General features: G+C 31.5%; 1 protein-coding gene across 3 annotated transcripts; it reads left to right on the top strand.

Annotated features, from left to right (window-relative positions):
- The first annotated feature begins 4470 nt into the window (after positions 1-4470).
- On the top strand, positions 4471-9028 carry LOC111892756 (zinc finger CCCH domain-containing protein 18). 3 transcript variants are annotated; one of them, XM_042896246.2, is made up of 7 exons: positions 4471-5183; positions 6253-7259; positions 7366-7545; positions 7645-7736; positions 8151-8324; positions 8401-8530; positions 8640-9028. In XM_042896246.2, exons 2-7 carry the CDS (start codon positions 6268-6270, stop codon positions 8710-8712), a joined length of 1641 nt encoding a protein of 546 aa, XP_042752180.1. In that variant the 5' UTR covers positions 4471-5183; positions 6253-6267; the 3' UTR covers positions 8713-9028. The 3 variants fall into 3 exon arrangements, with proteins under 3 accessions (XP_042752180.1, XP_023744579.1, XP_023744581.1); XM_023888811.3 differs by having other exon boundaries at positions 4476-5102; XM_023888813.3 differs by having other exon boundaries at positions 4479-5102; positions 7660-7736.
- Positions 9029-23925: the final 14897 nt, after the last annotated feature.

Here is a 23925-nt window from a genome sequence, read left to right as displayed (position 1 = left end):
ATCTTATTTATATGAAAAAATAAAATAATAATAATAATAAAAAATTTAAAAAAAAAATTATTATTAAGTTAATCTGTGACCTTTGGGACTCGAACAAGTAAACTCTGAGGGGTGTTTTACACCTAATCGCCTAAAGCTAAATTGTTTGGGACTGATTGAGTTGAAAATTCGCTACACGGGTTCCATAGAAAGTCATGAACTTAATAACCAAATAAAGCTAATCTGTGGCATTTGAGGTTCGGGCAAGTAAACCTGAGGGATCCTTTTAAATCTAGCACACTAAGGTCATTTGATCTGGATGTGTTGGTTGGAAGCCCGTTACACGGATTTTAAAGAAAGTCATGAGCTTTATTTGTAAAAAAAATGTAATTAGGAAGTTTGTATATAGTTGTGTTTATAATTTAATTGAATATTATGTTTAGGAAAAATATTTGGCTGCCAAAAGATTCCCTTGGACTTGGATTTGAACTTATGACATTGGGACTGAATGTTAATTACTTTGACTTGAGTAAGTGGTTTGAATCTTGTAACCAATTTGGGTAAATATTAGGGAATTTTTAGAAAAGATTTTTCAGAAAAAGATTGTTGTTGATCAACAAATAGCTAGGGTCGATCATTGTTATAATTTGTGGAACAAAGATTATTGAGCATGTTTTGTCACATACAATTTCACGAGAGTAAGACCATAATTTTTTCTATTAATTGACTTGTTAATATTGAGAGGGAACAAGTGTGGTGATCTTTGATTCTGTTGAGTTGTATTAAGGTAAGGTCTTATTTCTATTGTTATATATTATTTTGAGACTAAAGCAAAGTTTACTTAAGGCACGACAGGTACATTCTCAACTATGGTACAAAACAGGGTAATTGGGTTGGATCTTTTCATGTTTGTTTTGATTTCATGCATTAAGTTTCAAATAGTTTTAACTTTAATTTTCTTTTCTTTTCTTCTATTCTATTTTATTTTCTCCAGTTTAAATCTTCTTGTTCTTTCTTGAGGACAAGAAATGTTCAAGCTTGGGGAGATTTGTTAGGTGCATTTCATGCATTCATTTTGTAGTTTTAGTTCATAAAAGTGCATTGTATTTAGATTTAAACTCATGCATTTTGCATATTTTTCGGGATTTTTCATGATGCAATTTCATTCACACACTTTTATGATATTTCAGGGATTTTTGAAGGTTGGATCATGATTTGGAGACAAAGTTTCAGAAGTTTTGGAGCATTGAAGAGAGAGAGAGAGAGAGAGAGAGAGAATGAAGAAATAGAGAATTTGGCTTCACAGGAGTTTACACGGCCGTGTAAATGGTAGCTTTTAATTTACACGGGCCATGTAAACGTATATACAAGAGCATTCTACTTCGAAGGCCTGGAAGGATTTAGCATTCTACTTTTCTTGTTTACACGGCCGTGTAAATGACACCCTTTAATTTACACGGGCCGTGTAAACGTCTCGATGGTTTTTAAAGAAGTTTTACTCTCATATAATTCAGACAATCAGTTTAGTGGGAAGTTAGGTCGGATTTTGGGCAGAGAGAAGGCGATTTTCAGAGCTTTTGGAAGTAGATTAACACTTGGAAACACTTTAATTTCCTTTTTGTAAGTTAATTTGAAGTTTAAACTTGTTTGATTTGTAGTTCAACCTAGACATGTGTGGTTGATTTCATTATCATTTCCGAATCTGAATTCTTAAGTAAGTGTTGTTAGGTTGTAACTTGAATTTGATTTGTGTTTAACATCTAGTAATCTTTGATTTGATCTTAATCATGTGTTTGGTTGGTTCTCTTTTTCACTTGATCAATAAATTAGGGTTCTAGTCAATCTAGTTAATCAAATTATGAAATTCGTATATGTTTTATGATTTGATGTTAGTAACACACACTTACTTGGTTGTAATTAGATCAAAATTAGTGCAATCAAAGATTAAATGTTTATATTCCCAAGCTTAAGAGGAATGTTAAACATTGTTGGTAATTAGTGCAAGAACTTAATGTCATTTAATGATTTGATGCAAGAACTTATTTGAATTGAATCAATTAAATGAAGTTTTATTTGAAGAGCTTGTTTTGAATAAAACACTTTTGCCAATTTTGGATATTAGAGTTTATTAATATCTAACTTACCAACCTAGATTGAACATGAGTTATAATCATATTACATCTTTCAATATAATACATGTATAAGAGTCAGAATCGGAAATGTACTTCTTTTACTGCGTTTTGTTATCAATCTTTCTTATTTATGAAGTTTAATTCAAGTTCAAACACAATCCCCCATTTTAATATTATTTGTATATTGTGTAAAAATATGACAAGATAAGAAGTCCTGTATTCTTGTGGACCAACCCTGCTTACTCTATATTATCTTTAGTATAAGAAATATCAGTGATTTGAGCATTATTAATATTATTTTATCCCATTATTTGTTGGTTTGACAACCAAACACTCCGCCTAGCCGATTAATCCCTTGACCCCAGTCCACTGACTAGCTAACGTCGAGCGTTTTTACAACCTTGATCGCATCTAATGATCCAATGTCAAGTCCTCCTTTTTCTTTATTCGCCAAAATAGATTCCCGTCTGATCCAGTGTAATTTTTGATCACCTTCTTCTTCTCCCCATAAAAAAGCTCTCAACTTCTCAAGGGAATTGTTTACAAATGTCAAGTACTCATTTTTCTTTATTCGCCAAAATAGATTTCCATCTTATCAAGTGTAATTTTCGATTGGCTTCTTCTTCTCCCTAGAAAAAAAGAAGCTCTCAACTTCTCAAGAGACTGGTTTATAACTCATAATATAAGAAATATTGACATATAATAAATGCCAAGAGAACCTAGAACTAACTTCAATAACATGGTCCAACCCCCAATTAACAAGAGTTTTATTTTCCTTGACGCAAGCTTCTTTTGAAATTTGTCAAAAATATTCTTTCATCCCTTCCATCCCAAGTACCATATATCTTTTTCTATGAATTTCACAATCATTGTTATAAATATGAGTTATCTTATAGCATATCCATACTTTTACCCCCTTTGTTTCATTTTCCAAAATTATCTCGTTCTGCATCATCTTCTCTTATCTTTTATTTATGTTTTTCTTCAGTTTTATGGAGAATAAGTTATATATTCTCATAAAACCCTCTTATTTCATTGTGTATTTTTTTTTAATCTAATTCCCGTTTCTACAAACTCTTGTGATTTCATCCATCTTTGCCTACTCACCTTTAATCCCATCGTCAGGTGAGGTTGAAGGTCTATTTATTTAGCAAAAACTTCAAATAGTTCGTAGACATTTTTGAGTTTGGTTTGGAAGAAAATGTCTTTGTGTTGTCAAACATTTTAATTCCAAAGTATTTATAGTAAAAATGTTGTCACCTACCTCACATGATCAATAACATATTGTAATATCCCATTTTTCAAAATAAAATTTTCATTTTTAAATTAAGATAAATGCTTATTTTCATAAAGTTGTACTCAAGATAAAACCATTTGTTCAATAAAACTACTATTGTGTGTGTAAAATCATGTCTATGCCTTCCCACAAAACTCACTTGGATCCCAGAGCCGACTCTAACTACCCGAAGCCCCAAAGAATTAGCTACACGAACTACCTAAACCAAACACATGTTAAACCTTAGTTTATTGCTCAAAACCTCCAAATTTGACTCAAAAGTCAAACTGGTCAAAAAGTCAACGCTCAACAACCTTCATACCGTGACCCTTGACTAGTTATGTCGAAAACCACAAATCGACAAAGTAGTTGGGAATTCTCCACAATCGCGCCGTGACCAACAATAGGCCGCACTATGTTATTCGGTTTAACAACTTTCCATTTTAAGGACTTAATCAAATTTATAATTTGAAACACACAATGGTCTAAATGGATAAAGTTGTACTCCCAAAATTAATATGTCACATTATGTTTATCTCAAACCGAATTTGTAATTTGAACATCTACGGGATAAGAAAAACTCAGATTTTTTTCTAAACTTATGAATTTTATAAATTTATCTATTTTTCTTATCAAACATTGCATTTTGTTTAAATTCAAATCGATTTAAACCCTTCTAAATACATCAAGCCAAACTCACATCTACCATATTTGTAAGTTAGTAGGAGAATTCGACCTTATACACGCAATTGTTTTTTATTTCATACCATAGGGCACATGTGATATTTGTACAAAACACACAATTGTTTCCTATTCATAAATTTGACGGTTAATTTGCAACTAAAATTATTTCTAAAATTTTGTTAATGATACATATTTTTCTTCAAAACTAAAACTTTGAATAAAAATAAAGAAAACACTCGATTCTTAAAAAAACAAAAAAAACAAAAAACTTAATAATTACTAAAATATTTGATTTCTTCAGTCAAAGTGTCGCCTCTATAATCTCCTACATTTTAGTTTTTAACCAGTAAAATACTCACAGTAGCAGATTCAAGACTGTAACTTCCTCCTCCTGATCCCCCTCTCTCTCCAATTGACTTTTATATATCACATTATTCACACAATTTACAGGTTTCAATTAACAATTAACCCTCTCTCTTCACACCCAAAGCCTCCTTTTAATTCCCATTCAAAGATTTGGTTTAAACCCATCTCCCAAATTAAGTTTCTGTAGTTGCTATGGGATTTCAGTCAACCCATTAATCTGTTTTTATGCATTATATATGATGAAGTATTGCAGGAGATACAGGTTGGATTGTGTTTTTATGCGTATATATTTGAGTGAGTTGAGAGTTGCTTTGAATTAAAGATAATCGGCGCCCTTTAAAGGCCATCCTTGCTGTCATTTTCTGTTTTTTTATGAATGTGTCGTTTTTGCGGAGAATTGAGGGCATAGTTTTTTTTATAATAAATATATATATAAACAATAGATTTTGATTAAAAATTTGCAAAAACAACAAGAAGAGCAAGATAGATATAGATATTGAGAGAGAGAGAGAGAGAGAGAGAGAGAGAGAGAGAGAGAAAGAAGAATACTTGGTTTTTTTGGAGAGAGAGAATGGTGTAGTCCAGTCAATCAATCATGGAGGAGTTTTTGAGGCCATGAAAAGGTTTTTCTGAAGCAGTTCTTGTTCAGCAACCTGTTCGATTTGGTGGGTATTTCGGATCTTTGTTTCTTCACTATGTTTTTTTTCGTGATTCTTGAAGCTTTTCTTCTTCACTCCCTATCGAAAGTAAGAATTTTTTTTACCTGTTTATTTGACACGGATTATTTACAAATTAAAAGATTGTATTGGGTGTCGAAACATGTGAATTTTTCGATGTGGGTTACCCCAAAATTTCTATAAAGAGTTCTTAAAAGCTTAGAATCTGTGTTTCTATGGCTGTCTTTCTGAATATAACATCTCTCGTTCTTCTTCTTAATTGAACCAAAACCTATTAGTTTTTGCATGCTTTGTGTTCATCTTGTACTGTTTCTTGTTTGTTCTTAAATATATTAAGATTTAATCTTGATTTTTTACTCATATTATAGTTGTGTTCTTCCTTTTCTTGTTGAAGATGTGAAATTATGCTATATGCTGCCTGTGAATCTTCACACCAACTGTTTGTGAAAAAGTACCAAAGAGAACACATTTATTTTGTGGATATCATAAATTAGTTGGCAACTGGTTTTCCTTTTTCACCTTTACCCTTCAAATTCCTACATTTATGCCTTTTTTGATTTACTTTAACTTGGATTTTGGAAATAGATATGTTTTTACTAGTTATGGTAGGGAACATATTTGGTCTACCATTCATTTATAGTATTCTTTTAATCATGCTTTTTCATGATGGAATCTTGTTCATGCCATTTTTACTTAAAATGTTATCATTATGTTGTGTTATCATTCTCTTTTTACAATTCATGGAATCAAATCCCATTAAGGGTATGTTTTGAAACTCCATTTCCATGGCTCGATAATTAGAGCGGAAATAAGTTCAAAATTGAACCAAAAAATTCATTTAATTTCCATGTTCATAAACAGTGCCTTCTTTTTCTTTACATGTAGCTCTACAGCAACTCCATTGTGTTCATCTATTATCATCAATATCAACTTGCATCCTCTCTTTTATTCATCTTATTTGGATTATTTTTCACTTCTTATTTAGATTTATACGCTCTACAAAGAGTCATTTTGAGCAAATTATCTATGTTCATGAATAGGATTTATGCACCTTCAATGATGTTCCTTTTATTAATTATCATTGACATTTGAATAGATTTCTTTTTGTAACGTACTAACATTTGTTGTTATATCTTAGGCTATATAATCTAAGATGGACTTCTCAGAATCTACAAAAATTGTATATGATAGGATCCAAAAAATCGACCCCGAAAACGTCTCCAAGATTGTGGGGTATCTCCTTCTTCAAGATCATGGTGAAAGAGAAATGATAAGATTAGCATATTGCCCCGATAATTTAATACACTCTTTGATCAATAAAGCAAAAACCCACCTCAAATTACCTTCCAATATCCCCGAAATGCCCCTACACTTCACCCCATTTACACCTTCAACTCGTCATTCACCATTGACTATCCAAATCCCAAGTCAACCAGTTGACTATGTTCCCATGGTTTATCCCGCTTCATTTCCCGAAGATTATCGTCTTCACAACCACCTTCGTTTCCTTTCATTGGAAGACCAGATTGACTCGGTCAACACCCCCGATTTTTCACCTAACAATTTCTACAACTCATCAGAACCTTCATTAGGTCCTAGAGCCAATAGGAGGTCGCCAAGTCTACCCGAATTCCCATTCAAAGTTTGCCATTACTTCATTAAAGGATTCTGTAGACATGGAAACAATTGTAGATACTTGCATCCTACATCCGAAAGCTTCTCCTACATCGAGGACGATAACGTCTTTTCACCCGGGTCTCTTGATAAACTAGAGTTAGAACTCACCGAGCTTTTGAAATCAAGAAGAGGGTTCCCTCTCTCCATAGCCTCTTTACCAATGCTTTATTATGAAAAATTCGGTAAGTCGCTACAAGCTGAGGGGTATTTGACCGAAAGTCAACGACATGGGAAAGCCGGTTATAGTTTGACTAAGCTTCTTGCGAGGCTTAAAAGCATTTGCCTCATTGATAGGCCACATGGGCAACACGCTGTCATTTTGGCTGATGACCTGGCAAAATGTATGGATCATAATGGAGATAGAGATAGAAATGAACATGGTGGTATTGTAGCCGGTTCTAGACAAATATACTTGACTTTTCCAGCCGAGAGTACCTTTTCGGAGCGTGACGTTTTCAACTATTTCAAGTAAAAAATACAAACTTTATATCTTGATTTTTTCGCGTTACATATAATTATATGTAATTAATGGAAATGGTGTTTACTTCTTTTCTTTTTTGAAAATTTATGATAGCAAATTTGGGCCGGTTCATGACGTGAGAATTCCATGTCAGCAAAAGAGAATGTTTGGATTTGTGACTTTTGTATTTGCGGATACGGTTCGCCATATTTTGAACAAGGGAAACCCTCATTTTGTAAGTGGTGCTCGTGTTTTGGTCAAACCCTATCGTGAGAAATCTAAGGCGGATGAAAGGTAAGAAAAAAAAATATACAAAAAGCTAGTGATTTTGTAACGTAGTTTTAAAGATTATGTTTTTACGATTGTTGCGTCTCTTTTCACTTTGAAATTTAGTATGAATTTGATCAGGAAACATGGAGAGGCATTTCAGAACTCGATATACCAAGGTGGTCACGGTCTTGATAGTGAAATTGGACTGCAGTCAAGTAATTAGAACTATATGAAATTCTTGACGTATTTTTATGGGTTTGGGTTGAAATCTGTCAACCATCCTACTTTATGTTGTGTCAACATTTTGTCATTCTAGACTTTTTTTAATGGTGCATTGAATGCACCATTAAAAAAAGGTTTTGGTACCCTAGATGTATGAAAGAATTTGGAATGACAAAATGTTGACACAACAAATAGTCCATAATCTAGGGACTATTAATTTGTTGTGTCCATTAAGGTTGCGAATTTGGTACAAATATACCAAATACAAAAAGTTTAAAGTATAACCAAATATAGGCACAACAAATAGTCTGGTGGTGGATTTCAACATGAACATTATTTTCTATAAGTCGGTCACTATTACATAGTAGGTAACTATTTTTTATTTTTATTTTTTAATTTCATCATAGTGCCAAGAATTTGTGATAATTCAAGGCTAATCAAGAAGCAAATCATCGAAGAACAACAAGAACAAGCACTTGAATTTGAGAGAAGGCATTTCTCAGAGATGCAATTATCCGCGGATCTCAATAACCAATTTCCATCTTTTAGAACCACACTCGAAGAGTTGAGGCTACCAGAAGGTATAGCAAATTTCCAACTTTTTTTTTCCATCCTTATTCAAGTTTTTTATTTCCCTTTTTTCTTTTTTGTTCATAGGTAATTCCCATGCACCACAAATGAACTTTCGTTCAACCGAGCATTTTAATTATCTTTTAGATTATCTCAATAACGGTCCTTCTAATGATGAAAGAATTAGGCAGATAAATACCAAGTACAACGAGGAGAGGTATGTTTAATTACAAGAGTGTTTTTTTTTTTATTTTTTTTATTTTTTTATTTATTTTTTTGCATTATGGCGACATATTTTTATTTTGTTTTTTGGTTAAAATTTGCAGTAGTCAAGGGCTAAATCTTCCAGACAGCCCGTTTGCAGCTGCATTAGGGGGTGAAATATCGACAGTTATATAGCTTCTTCAAAGATAACAAACAAGAGCAGGTTTATAGAGTTAGAGATGACAGAAAATCAACGGCCGTTTGGATAATGGATATACGAAGACAACAAAAGTTTATATAGAGAATGTTTTTAGGGCGACAAAAAGGTTGCAAATTATATAGAAAGAATGTAAGTATGATGGAAAAAAGTGAGGAAGAGAGTGGCTTAAGAATTAAGATAGAAAGTAAAAGTTTAGGTGGTCTAAAGTAAAAAAGGCAGAAAAGAATTCTGCATCTTTGAGATATGACTATATAATATAATTTGCAATAATAAAAGTTTAGTTTATACGAAGTATGTTTCTTATATTCCATGGTTGGTAGAAGTTGCAAACGAGTCGTCACAAGCTTGATTTGATGATTTTAGGCTTGGTTGGAAAATTCTTAACAACTCTGGTCCAAAATAAATAATAAGAAAAAAAAGAAATTGAACATATATAAGATTATACGTCTAAAGCTCTAAAATTTTAGAAAAATTGGAGTTGTTAACTAGATAGCCATGGTTCGTTGAAACTAGGATGTTTTTTTTTTCTTTTATTTTCTGAAACATCTTTTTTTTTTTTTTTTTTTTTTTTTTTTTTTTTTTTTTTTTTTTTTTTTTTTTTTTTTGTCTGTGACATATATTTTGTTTTTTACAAGATCGTAGACCTAAAAAAAGATGTCCTCTTCTTTTAGAAGATATGTTACAACTCTTCCACAACTTAAAAGTGTATGTGAGTTTTGCTTGAATGACCTTTGATCTCTTCAATGTTATTATATAAAGAATTGAATATCGGTGCATTGTGTAGAATGCAATTATATAGTTAAAATTTTTGTATATACATTTTGGAAATAATAAGACATTAACTATAAAATATTAACTTTTTCACTAAATTGATATATAAACTTGTAATTATTTTGAACAAATATAATAAAATATACATATATTATCATCATATCATTCAATAGTATATACCTATAATTTGTGTTTAAATAAAACTAAAATTACCAGTAAAGTAATAACTTTTACCCTAAGTTTGATATATAAATTTGTTATTATTTTGAACAATTTATAAAATATATACATATATTATAATCATATAATTCAATAACATCAATTTGTAGTTTGCATTTAAATAAAACGATTCATTATCTTTGATTTAGCATTACAATTGAACTTTATGATTGATTAGATTCATTATCTTTGATTTAGCATTACAATTGAACTTTATGATTGATTACATTAGAAAATATTTATACATTGATTATTTTTTTTATTTATTTTTGATCATTATGATTAATTGATATATAACCCATTATTTGTAAGTTAACGTGATATAATTTTTTACGTTAATTAATTAAAAAACTACTTATTTGGGTAAAAAATGAATTATAATAAAAAAAACTAGTTTTTTATCTGTATTTATTTATTTCATTTGACTTGTTGTTTTACAATTATAATAATCAATTTTTTAAACTATTTTGAAAATAGTATTTGCTTATATTTTTTAGGTTTATTTTATATGATTTATCTTTTGAATTTTGACCTCAATCTCTTTGAAATCGAAGGTTCAAATCCCGTCGTAGACATATGTGTTAGTTTAGGAGTAGATTATATCTTTAACATAATATTTAAATTAACAACTAAGTGTTTTATAATAATCATTTCAAAGTCTAGCAATAATAAGATAATATTTTTTATTTGATAACATATTTTAAATTAATAGAGTAATTATATTAAGTTAGAAATTAAAAGGTCATGAAGATATCAACTTCATGAAATTATAAAAAATGTTTCATATATATTTATATTTATAGAATAGGATGAAGTATGATTTGACATTTTATTTGACAAGATTCTTAAATATGGAGAATTTCGTATATATCGTTCTTAAACTTCAATATATATATATATATATATATATATATATATATATATATATATATATTCTAATAAAAGAATAGTTTTAATTTCCTTTTGATATGTGTCATCATATTAGGTTTTCTAATTAATACACATTTTCTTCTTTTTTTGTCATGTGTCACCCTATTAAACCTCTTAATTAATGCATGCCACTTGTCAACCTATTAATTATCTATTTCAGATTTTAAAATTTCCACTTTAATTACAATAAATTAATAACAATGCAATACAAATTAAAATAAAATTAACACAAATTATAAGGTGATATAATTTCACATATTTATTTAAATTAACGATTATAATTGATTAATAATTTTGTGTTCTAACTATTAAAGTTTAATTAATTTTGTAGCCGTGGTTTCACAGATTATAAACTAGTATATATATATATATATATATATATATATATATATATATATATATATATATATATATATCCCTTTCTAATAAATAAATAGGTTGAATGTAAAACTGCCATGTGTCAAACTTTATACATGCCACGTGTCTCCTTAATAAACTTCCAGAATTCATTTACATTCATTCAAAATTCAAAATTGGCTATAAGGTATAAGGTATAATCGGGTATAATATCACAGTACTATTTGATTCCATAAAAACAGGTCCTAAATTTCAGTAAATATTCTTTTATTTTACAAATTTACATGCATTGAAATATAGATAATACAGATACATATATCATATCCCTAAAAATCAGCTATTGATATTCCAATTTACCCCTTTTAAACCTCTTTAATTCCAATATTCACTACGACATATACGATTTTGCTTATTTTCCCACTCATTTTTTGCTGTAACTCTTGAAATTATCATATCAATTCCAAGAAATCAGCAAATCAGTTTTAATACTCCAGAATCTGACCTGCATTAAAAAACATTCGGTTTATACTTATAGAGGTATATAAAGAATATAAATAATATAGATAATTGATAGCCCTGAAAATCAGCAAAGAAATGATGATTACTTTATATTTATACCTATAAATAATACCTATAAAATACCAGCAAATATCGATTGATGGTCGTTTTCTTTACTGTTGGATTCAAAAAGCTTTCAGAGGCTAATTCTCTTCCACATCTCTGCATCTACATGGCTGTTGCTGCTGCTAATTTAACTTTCATACATGATCTTGATGTCTTAAAGGACAGCTTCACTATGAAGCTTCGTGTTATCAGATTATGGACACAGATATGTTACTATAACAAAGACGAAATTTTCTCCATTCAAGTTATTTTAATGGACGAACAGGTATACTACATATATGGTTTTAAATTATTTATAGATTTATATTTTTATTTATCTTTTTAATAGCAAAACTTGAATGTTTTCAAATCGACAACCACAAGCCCAAAAAAGAATTTGGATGCAACGAAAGGTTTGAAGCGAGCTCTTGAGGATGATTTTGTTTTGGATGTCAACGACAACATGTCATCATCAAAGGCCACAAAAGTTGTAGAAGGGGAACAACATAAACTTGTCAAGGTTAAGTTGGAAAAGTGATTGGTCACCTACCTTTTAAGAACAATAATCAATTTTTAAATTTTTTCCTAAGGGTATTAAGACATTTTCATTTTTTTTTAAATTTTTTCCTAAGGGTATTAACACATTTTCATATATATATATATATATATATATATATATATATATATATATATATATATATATATATATATATATATATATATATATATATATATATATATATATATATATATATATATATATATTTTTGTAAATTATTCTAAGCTACTTATTTGAAAACTTTTAACGATTATACAAATATCTTTAGGAAATATTTTAGTTAAATTGAGATTATAATTTAATTTTTGCATTTAGCACTACAATTTATCACTTTTAACTATTCACAAAATATTCATTGGGTTTTTTAAGTGGAAATGAAATTTATATTTAATTTGACATTGTAATGTTATATTTAAATTAACAGTTTAAGTATTTTGTCCAAAATGTTCAAAAGTTTTAGCTTTAAATTGATAATGGTTTACATATATAAACATCTTAATCTAATAAATTAAGTATAATCTGTTAAAAATTAAAGACATAACTTTATAAGTAGAAGTAAAGATGTTATTTTAATATTGAAATTTAATTTATTTATTATTACAATTTAGGTTTGATATTTATTTAACCTTATTAACTAATTTATAACTATTATTAGAAAGATACTAAAATTTATCACCTTTAACTATTTACAAAATATTATGTGAGTTATTTAAGTTAAACTAAAATCTATATTTAAGTTGGTCCTATAATGTTATATTTAAATTTATAATTTAAGTATTTTATACAAATTATTCAAAAGCTGTAGCTTTAAAATGATAATGGTTTACACCCAACAATATATTAAAACTAATAAATTAAGTATAATATGTTAAAAGTTAAAAAAAACATAACTTTATAAGTAGAAGTAACTTTTAATATTGAAATTTAGTTTGTATATGATTACACTTTATGTTTGATATTTATTTAATCTTATTATCCAACTTATAACCATTATTAGGAAGAAATTAAAAAGTCATTGGAGTTTCAAATGAATGTGGTGAAAGAAAAATACATGGGAGTTTCAAATGAATGTGGTGAAAGGAAAAATGCTAGCTTTATAATCCCCGTGCGTTGCGCGAGAATAGAATTATATAGTTAAAATACTAATTTTCACCAAATTATTATTTAATATTTCTACTTTAAAACAAAATGTTAGTAGTAACTTTCATACATTTCATATTTGGTGTTATATTAAGGACTTTAAATCAACTAAACTTGAAGATCTCCCAAAAGATTTCTAGTTCAGACATCTATGATCTTCCCAAATCTCTTGGAACTTCACTTCCTCCACCTCCTCCAATTATTCTCCCTAACCCACAAGTTCAAGGTCACTCAAGCCCTATTGGGAAGGCAAGGTCTAGGTGTGATCACATCTTGGAGATGAACACATATTGACAAGCCGGGAGAGTTGGGTGTCAAAGTCTTGAGAAAGTTGGTGGTTCCATCACTTTCTAAGTCACATAGTGAGTTCCTTTGGGACTCCTATGAAACAGACTATTACAAGACCCTTAATGATCTTATCTATTTGCTTGGTACTGCTGAATCAGAAATGATTTGGAAGGCTAGTAAATCAAATTTGATTAGAAGATCGACTTCCCAAAACTTTATGGACATTGACAATGATGACACTGGAAATCCAGAAAAAGCATTCTCTTCTCAATGGAAAGGGATCGGCCATAGTCAACTCGGTTGACCAAATGGTAAAGAGAAAAGCTAAGTTTGTGATAGTCCCATGTACCATTGCCAAATGGTCCATTTGTTAAAATTTCCAAAGGAAGGGGCACTGTTTGCGAAGCTGCCAATTTACCTAAGGATGTTAAAGTCATTAAGTTTGACTCTACTTCAGGTAAAGTCCATTGTCTAACTCTGTTAAGCTCCAATTTGGAGATTCTTATTACATAGTGTGACTGAGTCACATGGTGATGTTATAAGAATCAAAGAAAAGAGAGAAAGCTTAAAGAAAGTATATGCTTCTTCTGATCGCGAAGATGGACTTCAATTGCATCAGAATTTTGAAGTTGTTACTTAGGAGTTATGACACATTGCTTAGGAATATATAACAACAAGGTTTTCATATGGATTGTAAGGATAAGTTTTTCCGTAAAGTTTTTAAAATAAAAGGAAATTTTTGATTTTATTGATTTAAGTATCCTTACAATGACATTTGTAAAAAAAATTGTTGTTTATATGATTCCATTGCTAGTAATATAGGAAAATGGTTTTCATTCTTTCATTTGTGGTCGTGTCTACATTTACCAAATACATAAAGTTTCTCATCACCTAAGTTTCAATTTGACCGAAACTTGGAATCATGCAAGTTGTATAGTATGATGAATGAGAACTTTCAAGCATAGGAGAATTAAGCCTAATTACTTGTTCACATGGATGTGCAAGTCAAGTAAAGTACTAAAGGATCGAGTACACATTCTTGTGCACTGATCAAGCCCACCACAAATGTAACTTGAGTGACACATCTTAAAGAAGGTCTATTAACACTAGTGAAATGTAAGAGTAAAAGGTTTTCTACTCTTGTACATTTGAATTTGGTAAGTTGTGATGTTTTGGATAAAACATAGACCAACTTAGGCTAATTGTGACACCCCAAAACCGAGAACGGCGGAATACGTTCTGGGGTGGAGGATGTCGTGTACAGTATCATAACAATGCATAATAGTAAAGACAAGCAACTGTTGGATTAATGTCTAAGTCCATAACTATAATTGGTAAGACTTGACCCGACCCGGCATGGTCCATTTGGGTTGCATGGCATCATGCACTTGGATAGACTAAAATGAGAGAAATAACACTTAAGGTTTATTAATATATTATAAGTTCTAATATATTAATAAGATTATTTAATTAGTATTGATCAATAATTGATTAAGAATTAATTATGTGATCAAAAGAAGACTAATTAAATATATGGGTTGATTGTGTAAATCATCCATACTTATATAGTGGGCTAATGCTCCATGGATTATCAAGTTGGGCTCAAACCCATTGGATGCTCCATGGTGTATTTAAAACCCATGGATCCAAGGAAATGGAAAGCCATGACAATTAGGGTTTACCGTAATTGTAACAACTATATAAGCATCTTATTGATGTGAGAAATCGGCCACTAGATATGCATGGAGGGCAAGCCGTTTTCTTGAAGTGTTCTAATTTCTCTCTAAGTTATTCCATGTGCTTATGGTGTTGTGTGAACCATTTGAGGTGTCACACTTGGGGCACTAGGCACTCAAGCTTCATGAAGACAAGCACCAACAAAAGGTATGTTATTCTAACTTGTGTTATTCAAATTTTGTATGCTAGAATAGAACAATACCTTGGAAAGTTGATATTTGAATGTATAATAGATAAAACATAGATCCAAGGTATTTAGGGTTGCATGTACACTTTGGAGTGTTAGATTGCTCAAAACCCAACAGTGGTATCAGAGCCTAGGCTTGTTTTCTTGTTGTACTTGCTTAAACTGCTTAAAAATCGACTTTTGGTGCTGTCTGCCTAGCAGACTCGCCGAGTCCATAAAGGGACTCGACGAGTCCAAGGCAAAATGCATCCAACTCGCCGCGTTTGTTCATGCACTCGACGAGTTGGACCCCCAGACAGCATATTTTCGAGTTTTGGTGCTGGAATTGGTCTAGAATCATTACCTTTGACTGTTTTGGGCTTATAAAACTTGTTTTGAATGTGGTAATGATTATGTTAAACCAATTTCAATGCTATAATAAAAGTTTCAAGTTTATATGTGTTCATGTTATTCTTGAAAATTGTTGAATATGAATGATCATGCTTATGAGTTTTGCTAGATCATAGGAATTGTGTGCAAATTGTTTGGTGATATAATTCATGATCTTGTTGAAAATTGTATGGAGTTCATAAATTGTCCTCAAGTTATGAATTTTCAAGAATTTTATGTTTCCTTGATTTATGAGTTAATTTAGATTGATAATGAAAAATTATGTTTTAGTTGTTTTCAATCCATATTAGTCTAAAAGAAGTTCATAAAATATGTTTTTGTAACTTGTCCTCAAGTTATGTGAAAAGTCATATTTATGAATCTTAAAAACTCATAAAAGTTTTGTAGGTTACATAAAATGTAAGAGTTTTTTCCATTAAATAGTTTAATGACTCCATAACTTGTCCTCAAGTTATGGATGTTGAAGAGACACTTCTTTAAAGTGTTTTTTTAAAGAATAAAGGGTTACATTAAAATGAAGAGTCTTCATTTTAATGAACCATTAAACTCATAAGTTATGATTTAAAGAGTCTTGAAATAGTTTCAAAACTTGCCTTCAAGTTTTGGAATTTGAAAAGTTACTCCTCATGTATACTTTAATTCCAAATTGAACATTGAAATTTTAAAAAGTTTAAAATTCAACCCTTATATTATTATTATAATTTTAATTATATAGATATGTATAAGAGGAAGTCAATCTTACCGTTAGTAGGCCTCATTCACGAAGCCGGTCTATAAGGGGGGTATAAGGTTACTGCCTATAAAATGGCAGTTTAATGGGTGTCCACTCTCACCCACCGCTTCCTTGAATGGTGGAGGGTCGTTAGCCGAACGGGTAGGAATGGACTATAATTCTCCCTTCATTAAAAGTATAATGAAAAATACTAAGTAACTAAACACTTATAAATTCCCAATCTTAGTTACTTAGGAAAATGTGAAAAGGTGCTAGCCCATAAAATTACACTTTGTACCTTACCAAGTCGTTAGTGGAGCGTGTGTGGTTAACCGACACACTAACATGGACTAGTAAGAGTGGCAAATGGTAACTTGACTTTATTATAGATCGGTGGAGCGTGTGTGGTTAACCAGCACATCGATTAGGTAATATTGTTGAGGGTATCAAGTCAATTTGTATGGTTATTCACACATTGTTTGTGATCCTCGGCATCCCAGTCACAAACTTGAGAGGGCACAATCGAGATTCAAACATGCCATTGAAAGTTCAATGTATCTCAAAAGATCTAGGAGTTTCAAATCCAATTAAAACTTAATTATATTTCGTTTTTCATGGTGGAAATTGGTAAATCGTCATTTACCTACCTTCAACTATTTTATAATTTGGATTACGGCATCCCTCTTCCAGTTATAAATAGGTTGTTGGGTCCTAGCCTTAATATTTCATATTGGGTGTTATATTAAGGACTTTAAATCAACTAACTTGAATTTCTCCCATTATAGATGTCTAGTTTAGACAGCTATGGTCTTCCTAAATCTTTAGGAACAAGCTTCCTAATGAAGATGATATCCTAAATGGCAATCAAGGTGAAAGATCAATCGCTTTGTTGGGCATTTGTGGGACTAGAAATCATACTTCACTTCATCCACCTCCTCCAATAAATCTCCCTATCCCACAAGTTTTAAGACGTGATATGTTCTAAGTCACTCAATCCCTATTGGCAAGCAAAGTCTATATGTGCTTAGATCTTGGGGATTAAGCCACATATTGACAAGTCGGGAGAGTCGGGTGTCGAAGTCTCGGGGTAGCTGGCTGCTCACTTGGTTCTTCAGTCACTCCCTGATGACAGGTCGCGACAAGACCCTTAATGATCTTACCTATTTGCTTGATGATGCTAAATCAGCAATGATTTGGAGCATTAGTAAAGCAAATTGGATTGGAAGATCTACTTTCCAAACCTATTTGGACATTGAAAATGGTGACATTGGAGGTCCAGGAAAAACTTTCTCTTCCTAATGGAAAGGGATCGGCCATAGTCAACTCGGTTGACCAAATGGTAAAGAGAAAGGTTAAATCTGTGATAGTCCCATGTACCGTTTCCAAAGAGTCCATATGATTCTGTTGCCAAAGGAAAGACATTGGTTGCGAAGCTGCTAAATTTACCTGAAACATCTTAAGGATGGTAAAGTCAATAGGTTTGACTCTACTTCAGGTAAAGTCCATTGTCTAACTCTATTAAGTTTCTATTCTGAGATTCTTATTGCATAATGTGACGAGGTCACATGATGATGTTTTAAGAATAAAAGCAAAAGTGAAGAAACTTAAAGGAAGTATATGTTGATTCTGATCGCGAAGATGGATTTCGATCGCATGGTTCGGTGATCAGAATTTTGAGTTGTTACTTAAGAGTTATGATATATTGCTTAGGAATAGATAACAACAAGTTTTCCATATGGATTGTAAGGATAAATTTCTCCGCAAAGTTTTAAAATAAAAGAAAAATGGTTTTGATTTTATTTATTTTAAGTATCCTTACAATGGCATTTGTGAAAAATTGTTGATTATATGTTTCCATTGATAAGCAATATGGGTAAATGGATTTGATTCTTTCATTAGTGGAAGTGTCATAATTTACCAAATAAGGAGAGATTCTCATCACCCAAGTTTCAGTTGGATAGAAACTTGGAATCATGCAACTTGTATTATATGATCATGAGAATTTTTTATATATTTGAGAAATTAAGTCTAATTCCTTGTTCACATGTATATGTGAATCAAGTGAAGGACAAAGGGATCAGATACACTTGGGTGTGCGCTGATCAAGTCCACCACAAAGTTGATAAGATTATTCATTATGATTTACTAAAGTTTAGTAAATATGGTTATACTTACAAGTTTAAGTATCGTTCTGGATCATTGGAAAAGTTTCAATGATAGACATAATGAGTAAGAAGAATCAAATAAGGCAGAAAGATAAAAGTTTCTCTAATATGAAGAGATGGGAGAGTACTTGAGCATCTTGTTTTATGATTATCTTAGTGATTATGAAACCATGTCACAATTGATCCTCTAAGGACACCTTAGTTCATTTTGTTTGGCTAAGGAGAGGAATCATGAATTGTTGAAATGGTTAGATCAAAAGATAAATTATACTTCGTTCCAAAATTAAATCTTAGAGTCATACTCCAAGATTAAGCCTTGAGTGACATAATCTTAAGAAAGGTTTAAAACACTTGTTAAATGTAGAGTAAAATGTTTTCTTACTCTTGTACATTTGAAATTGGTAACTTGTGATGTTTTGGATAACACAAAGACCAACTAAGACCAATTATGAGAAGTGTTTAACTTGATAAGAATCTGCACTAACTCTTGAATATTCGTTTTTGTCAAGGAATGGTTCTTGACAAAGAGAATCTTATATGTCAAGAGGTCAGTGGGAGTCTTAAAAGGATCTTAAGATAGATTCAAGAACTAATCAAGAGTTTTGTTAATCACTAGACCACGACTTGAGGTTTGTAACCTATCGTGTTGACAGATTTTGTGCCCATTCCAGTTAAAGTTGGTTTTGCATTGGAGTTCTGAGAGTTCTCAACTGGTTGCATAACAACTTGGAAGCAATGGCAGGACCTTATGCTACCAGGTGGTAAGAAATTAAGACTGCACAAGTTCGGTCCATATGAATTTGGATTTGTCATTAACCTTGTCGTGTGATTATGGTTATGTCAAATTCACATGGATAGGAACACATACACCATCAAAATCTAAGTGTCATAAGGTTTCTCTCCGATTCATGAAAATGATAGTGAGGAAACTCTTTCACTAAGTAGATTTAAGTGGATAGCAAGTGTGAAGTTTGCATTCTCATGTCGTTAGTGGAGCGTGCGTGGTTAACCGGCACACTAACTAATGAGAATGGCAAAGGTTTAGACTCACATGTGAGCTATCTAAGGAAAGGTTTAGACTCCAGGTGTATGATTTGATAAAGTCTTATCAAGGCAATCTAGTATCAGAAATCTGACTGATTTCTAGGTACATGTCAAAGCTAGTGGGAGCATAAAGTGTTATGCTAGTTAGATAATAATCATTATGCTAGTGGGAGCATGATGATTATGTTGAAAGTTAGCAATGTTAATTATAGAAAATAAAAGTTTCAACTCGCTTTGAAAAAGTTGTTTTACTATAATTAAGGGAGAGAAATTTATACTTCATTCCAATTCTACAAGCTTAGATTGAGATTTTAATCAACTTTAGTCAAGAATATATATGAATGTTATGTTGGAATGGTTCAACATAAGGAATTTCTATATATGTTGCTTTCTCAAAATTCGATTATGATTACGGCATCCCTCTTCATAGTTCGAATTATGAGAACATGGCAAATAAAAATTTTATAGCATGAATCGTATCCCATATGCTTCGGATATAGGATCTATTGCATGTGTTATAATATCAATCATTCTAAATTTTCCTAATGCTTAGGGCGTTAAGAAGGGAAAAAGGATTAGAACTGGATATGACTAAGATGATTAAGCAATTGTCGAGAACAATTTGGGGTTTTCCAAAATTTGGTTACTCATGGACAATTGGAAGTATAGAGTAAGGATCGTCTTGACATATTTTGGAAAGAGGCAACTCTTGTTCAAAAGTGATGGTCAAGATGGGAATATGGAATTGTTTCCATAGGTGGAAGTTATTCTTTGAATCTGTGTAAGATTAAAGAACTTAATGCAAAGAAGGATGTTCAAAGGAATGTACTTTGAATTTGAGACTTCATCTCCATGGAATTGCTTTCCATTGGAATACTTTGTAATGTTTGTTGCCAAGTCTTTGTGACTTGTGTGAATATCATTACAAGAGGATCATTTCATAGATTACGGTAAATGACAAGAACTTGGTATTCTTACATTTACAATAAGGATTGGGATTGTGAAATAAGAATCATTGAAGTCATGTTCAATTGATATTTCACAAAGAGATGACCACATGTAAACATAGTGTGCATACTTGGAGTATGGCATAACTATTGTTTAGAGAAAAATAGCATGCATGCTTGGAGCATGGCATCACTATTGTTTTAATTCAAGTATTAAGTTGATTAATCAAAACATGAATAATGAGTGATCAATATGGTGCTTAGATAAAAGGTGTTTTGTTTACGCTCAACGTGTTGAGGACATATAGGACTAGTATTATTTTGTGTTTGACTTTGCATGTTTTGACTTCCAGAATAACTAGGTCATTCTCCTGATTGACCAAGTTATTCAAACCATCCACAGTCGGTCATATGTTGGAAGTAGATATGAATCAAGACTGTCGTGAATTTGGCTTGTATGATTTGTCTAAAGTGCTTTAGACAATGCAATAGTTGCTACAACATTCATGAGTACTCATAAGGGCTGAGTATTGGATTCAACCCACGCTCATTTGGATTCACTTCATGGATTTTATCACGAGTGAATCTTGAGACGATAATATCTTATATTCTTCAAACCTAGAGATATGAGTTGTAGACTATGAGTTGGTTATACATTGATTGCACGTAAACGCATTGGGAACTCAATGTTATAAAACGTGCCTTTGTGTATGATTCAACAAATAGTTAGTACAAGCATATGAGTCGAAGTTTATCCATTCCTTTTACCTTTTGGATAAAAGCAATATCTGTGGGCCCCTCGATGATTTAGTGATGACAAAAGTAAGTGCTCGGCCGGGCCTGGACTGATGTGATTTGTTCAATTAGTCAGTCGTCATAAATCAGAAATCGGGAAACAATAAATGGACAGAGAGAATGATTATAATCCATGTCTCAGTCCATATGATATCTAGAATGGAGGAATATATGATCAGTTATCTAATGGACAAGTCATTGACAGAGGTCAGAGTTCATCGACAAGGTCAGAGATCGACATAAGCTTTTGAGAGCTACGATTGCTAGTCGGGTTCTGAAGTCATACTTGCAATAATAGTTTTAGACTTATCCAAGTGGGAGACTGTTGGATTAATGTCTAAGTCCATAACTATTATTGGTAAGACTTGACCCGACCCGGCATGGTCCATTTGGGTTGCATGGCATCATGCACTTGGATAGACTAAAATGAGAGAAATAACACTTAAGGTTTATTAGTATATTATAAGTTCTAATATATTAATAAGATTATTTAATTAGTATTGATCAATAATTGATTTAGAATTAATTATGTGATCAAAAGAAGACTAATTAAATATATAGGTTGATTGTGTAAATCATCCATACTTATATAGTGGGCTAATGCTCCATGGATTATCAAGTTGGGCTCAAACCCATTGGATGCTCCATGGATGCTCCATGGTGTATTTGAAACCCATGGATCCAAGGAAATGGAAAGCCATGACAATTAGGGTTTACCCTAATTGTAACAACTATATAAGCATCTTATTGATGTGAGAAATCGGCCACTAGATATGCATGGAGGGCAAGCCGTTTTCTTGAAGTGTTCTAATTTCTCTCTAAGTTATTCCAAGTGCTTATGGTGTTGTGTGAACCATTTGAGGTGTCACACTTGGGGCACTAGGCACTCAAGCTTCATGAAGACAAGCACCAACAAAAGGTATGTTATTCTAACTTGTGTTATTCAAATTTTGTATGCTAGAATAGAACAATACCTTGGAAAGTTGATATTTGCATGTATAAGAGAGAAAACATAGATCCAAGGTATTTAGGGTTGCATGTACACTTAGGAGTGTTAGATTGCTCAAAACCCAACAGCAACAACATCCATTGCATTAATATAATAATTGTAATACAAGCATGTTCTGTACAGTTTGTTAGACACCAAAAGTATAATCAAAATAAAAAATGAGTCTTGTATGTACTCCATCTTCTCAAAAGCTGCATATGTACCTGTCTACTGATGACCTGAGAATACAAGTTATTCTGAAAACGAGTATCAACATAAAGCTGGTGAGTTAATAAGTATTTATTGTCGTTACTTGTATAAAAGTGTTTACAATCATGTAATATAATAGCTGTCATCAATGTTTGAAAATAGTGTGTTCCCTAGAAAATCCTATATTTTCTAGTAAAAGTAGTCTTCTACCAAGACTCGGTTATTTGAATGTTTGATCCTTTTGAAAGTGTAAAAGTTTTCCCAGTGAAACTATCAGTATGAAAATATAGTTTTAGACTTCATTCATGTAAAGTAATTGGGAAAATAATATTTTACCCCAGCATTGTCACTGCCAGCTAAATGTAATAAAAATGCAGACTCCAGGTAGTATTAAATGTACAATACACCTCGGGGAGTCTGTTTAGCCTTTAATTCTTAATGTGTTAATTAAAGGTCCGAATGTGAACTCGTATGTAACCATGCTGATTGACGATCGAATAACGGATGACCCTCTAGGTCACACATAGTATGGTGACATTTTCTCACCCCTGGGCCTAGTCGGCTCGGACTATAGCTAGCAGTCGGGATGTGGGAGTGTCTGTCCCATTTAGATCTATGCACATAATGCCCGCTCTCCCTCCGAGAGACTATGGTTACGAGGTGATAGCACAATGAAGTGTCATATCGAGAACTAGTATGTCACATTCTGTTTTAGTATATTCTCTTGTATTAGTGTATAATGTACTTTCTGGTATAATGTATAGAGTGTTCTCTTGTATAGTATATAGTATTCTCTTTACATAGTATTTAGCATGTATCGACTCGTAACTGTACTACTATAGTAAGTGTCATGGTAATAGTGGTAATGAGCGGTAATCCTTAACTATACCTATTAAAGTTAAATAGAAATGTTAATTGCATGCCCTTGGTACACAAAGATATTAAACTGAAGTGAAGACTTTTATATCCAACACAAATATACATATTATATAACTAAGAATTTAACGACAGTCGGACAGATAACAATATGCCCTAAGTCCACATCAAACAAGAACTGGAAGTAAGGTGAGCTATCAATCCTAAGTCCTTTAGGCCTTACTTATATAAATATATTGGTGTAGATATAGTTTGGGAATAAAAGAAGTT

This window comes from Lactuca sativa, chromosome 7, assembly GCF_002870075.4.
Source record: "Lactuca sativa cultivar Salinas chromosome 7, Lsat_Salinas_v11, whole genome shotgun sequence".
Taxonomy (NCBI): domain Eukaryota; kingdom Viridiplantae; phylum Streptophyta; class Magnoliopsida; order Asterales; family Asteraceae; genus Lactuca; species Lactuca sativa.
The sequence above is the reverse complement of the archived record's forward strand: the minus strand, read 5'-3'. Positions and strand labels throughout refer to the sequence as shown.

Bases quoted from the DNA above. Each gene is read 5' to 3' on its own strand.
- LOC111892756 (XM_042896246.2), top strand. From the start codon at position 6,268: ATGGACTTCTCAGAATCTACAAAAATTGTATATGATAGGATCCAAAAA. The intron at 7,546-7,644 runs GTAAGAAAAAAA...TTTGAAATTTAG, and splicing joins AAATCTAAGGCGGATGAAAG to TATGAATTTGATCAGGAAAC. The intron at 8,531-8,639 runs GTATGTTTAATT...TAAAATTTGCAG, and splicing joins ACCAAGTACAACGAGGAGAG to TAGTCAAGGGCTAAATCTTC.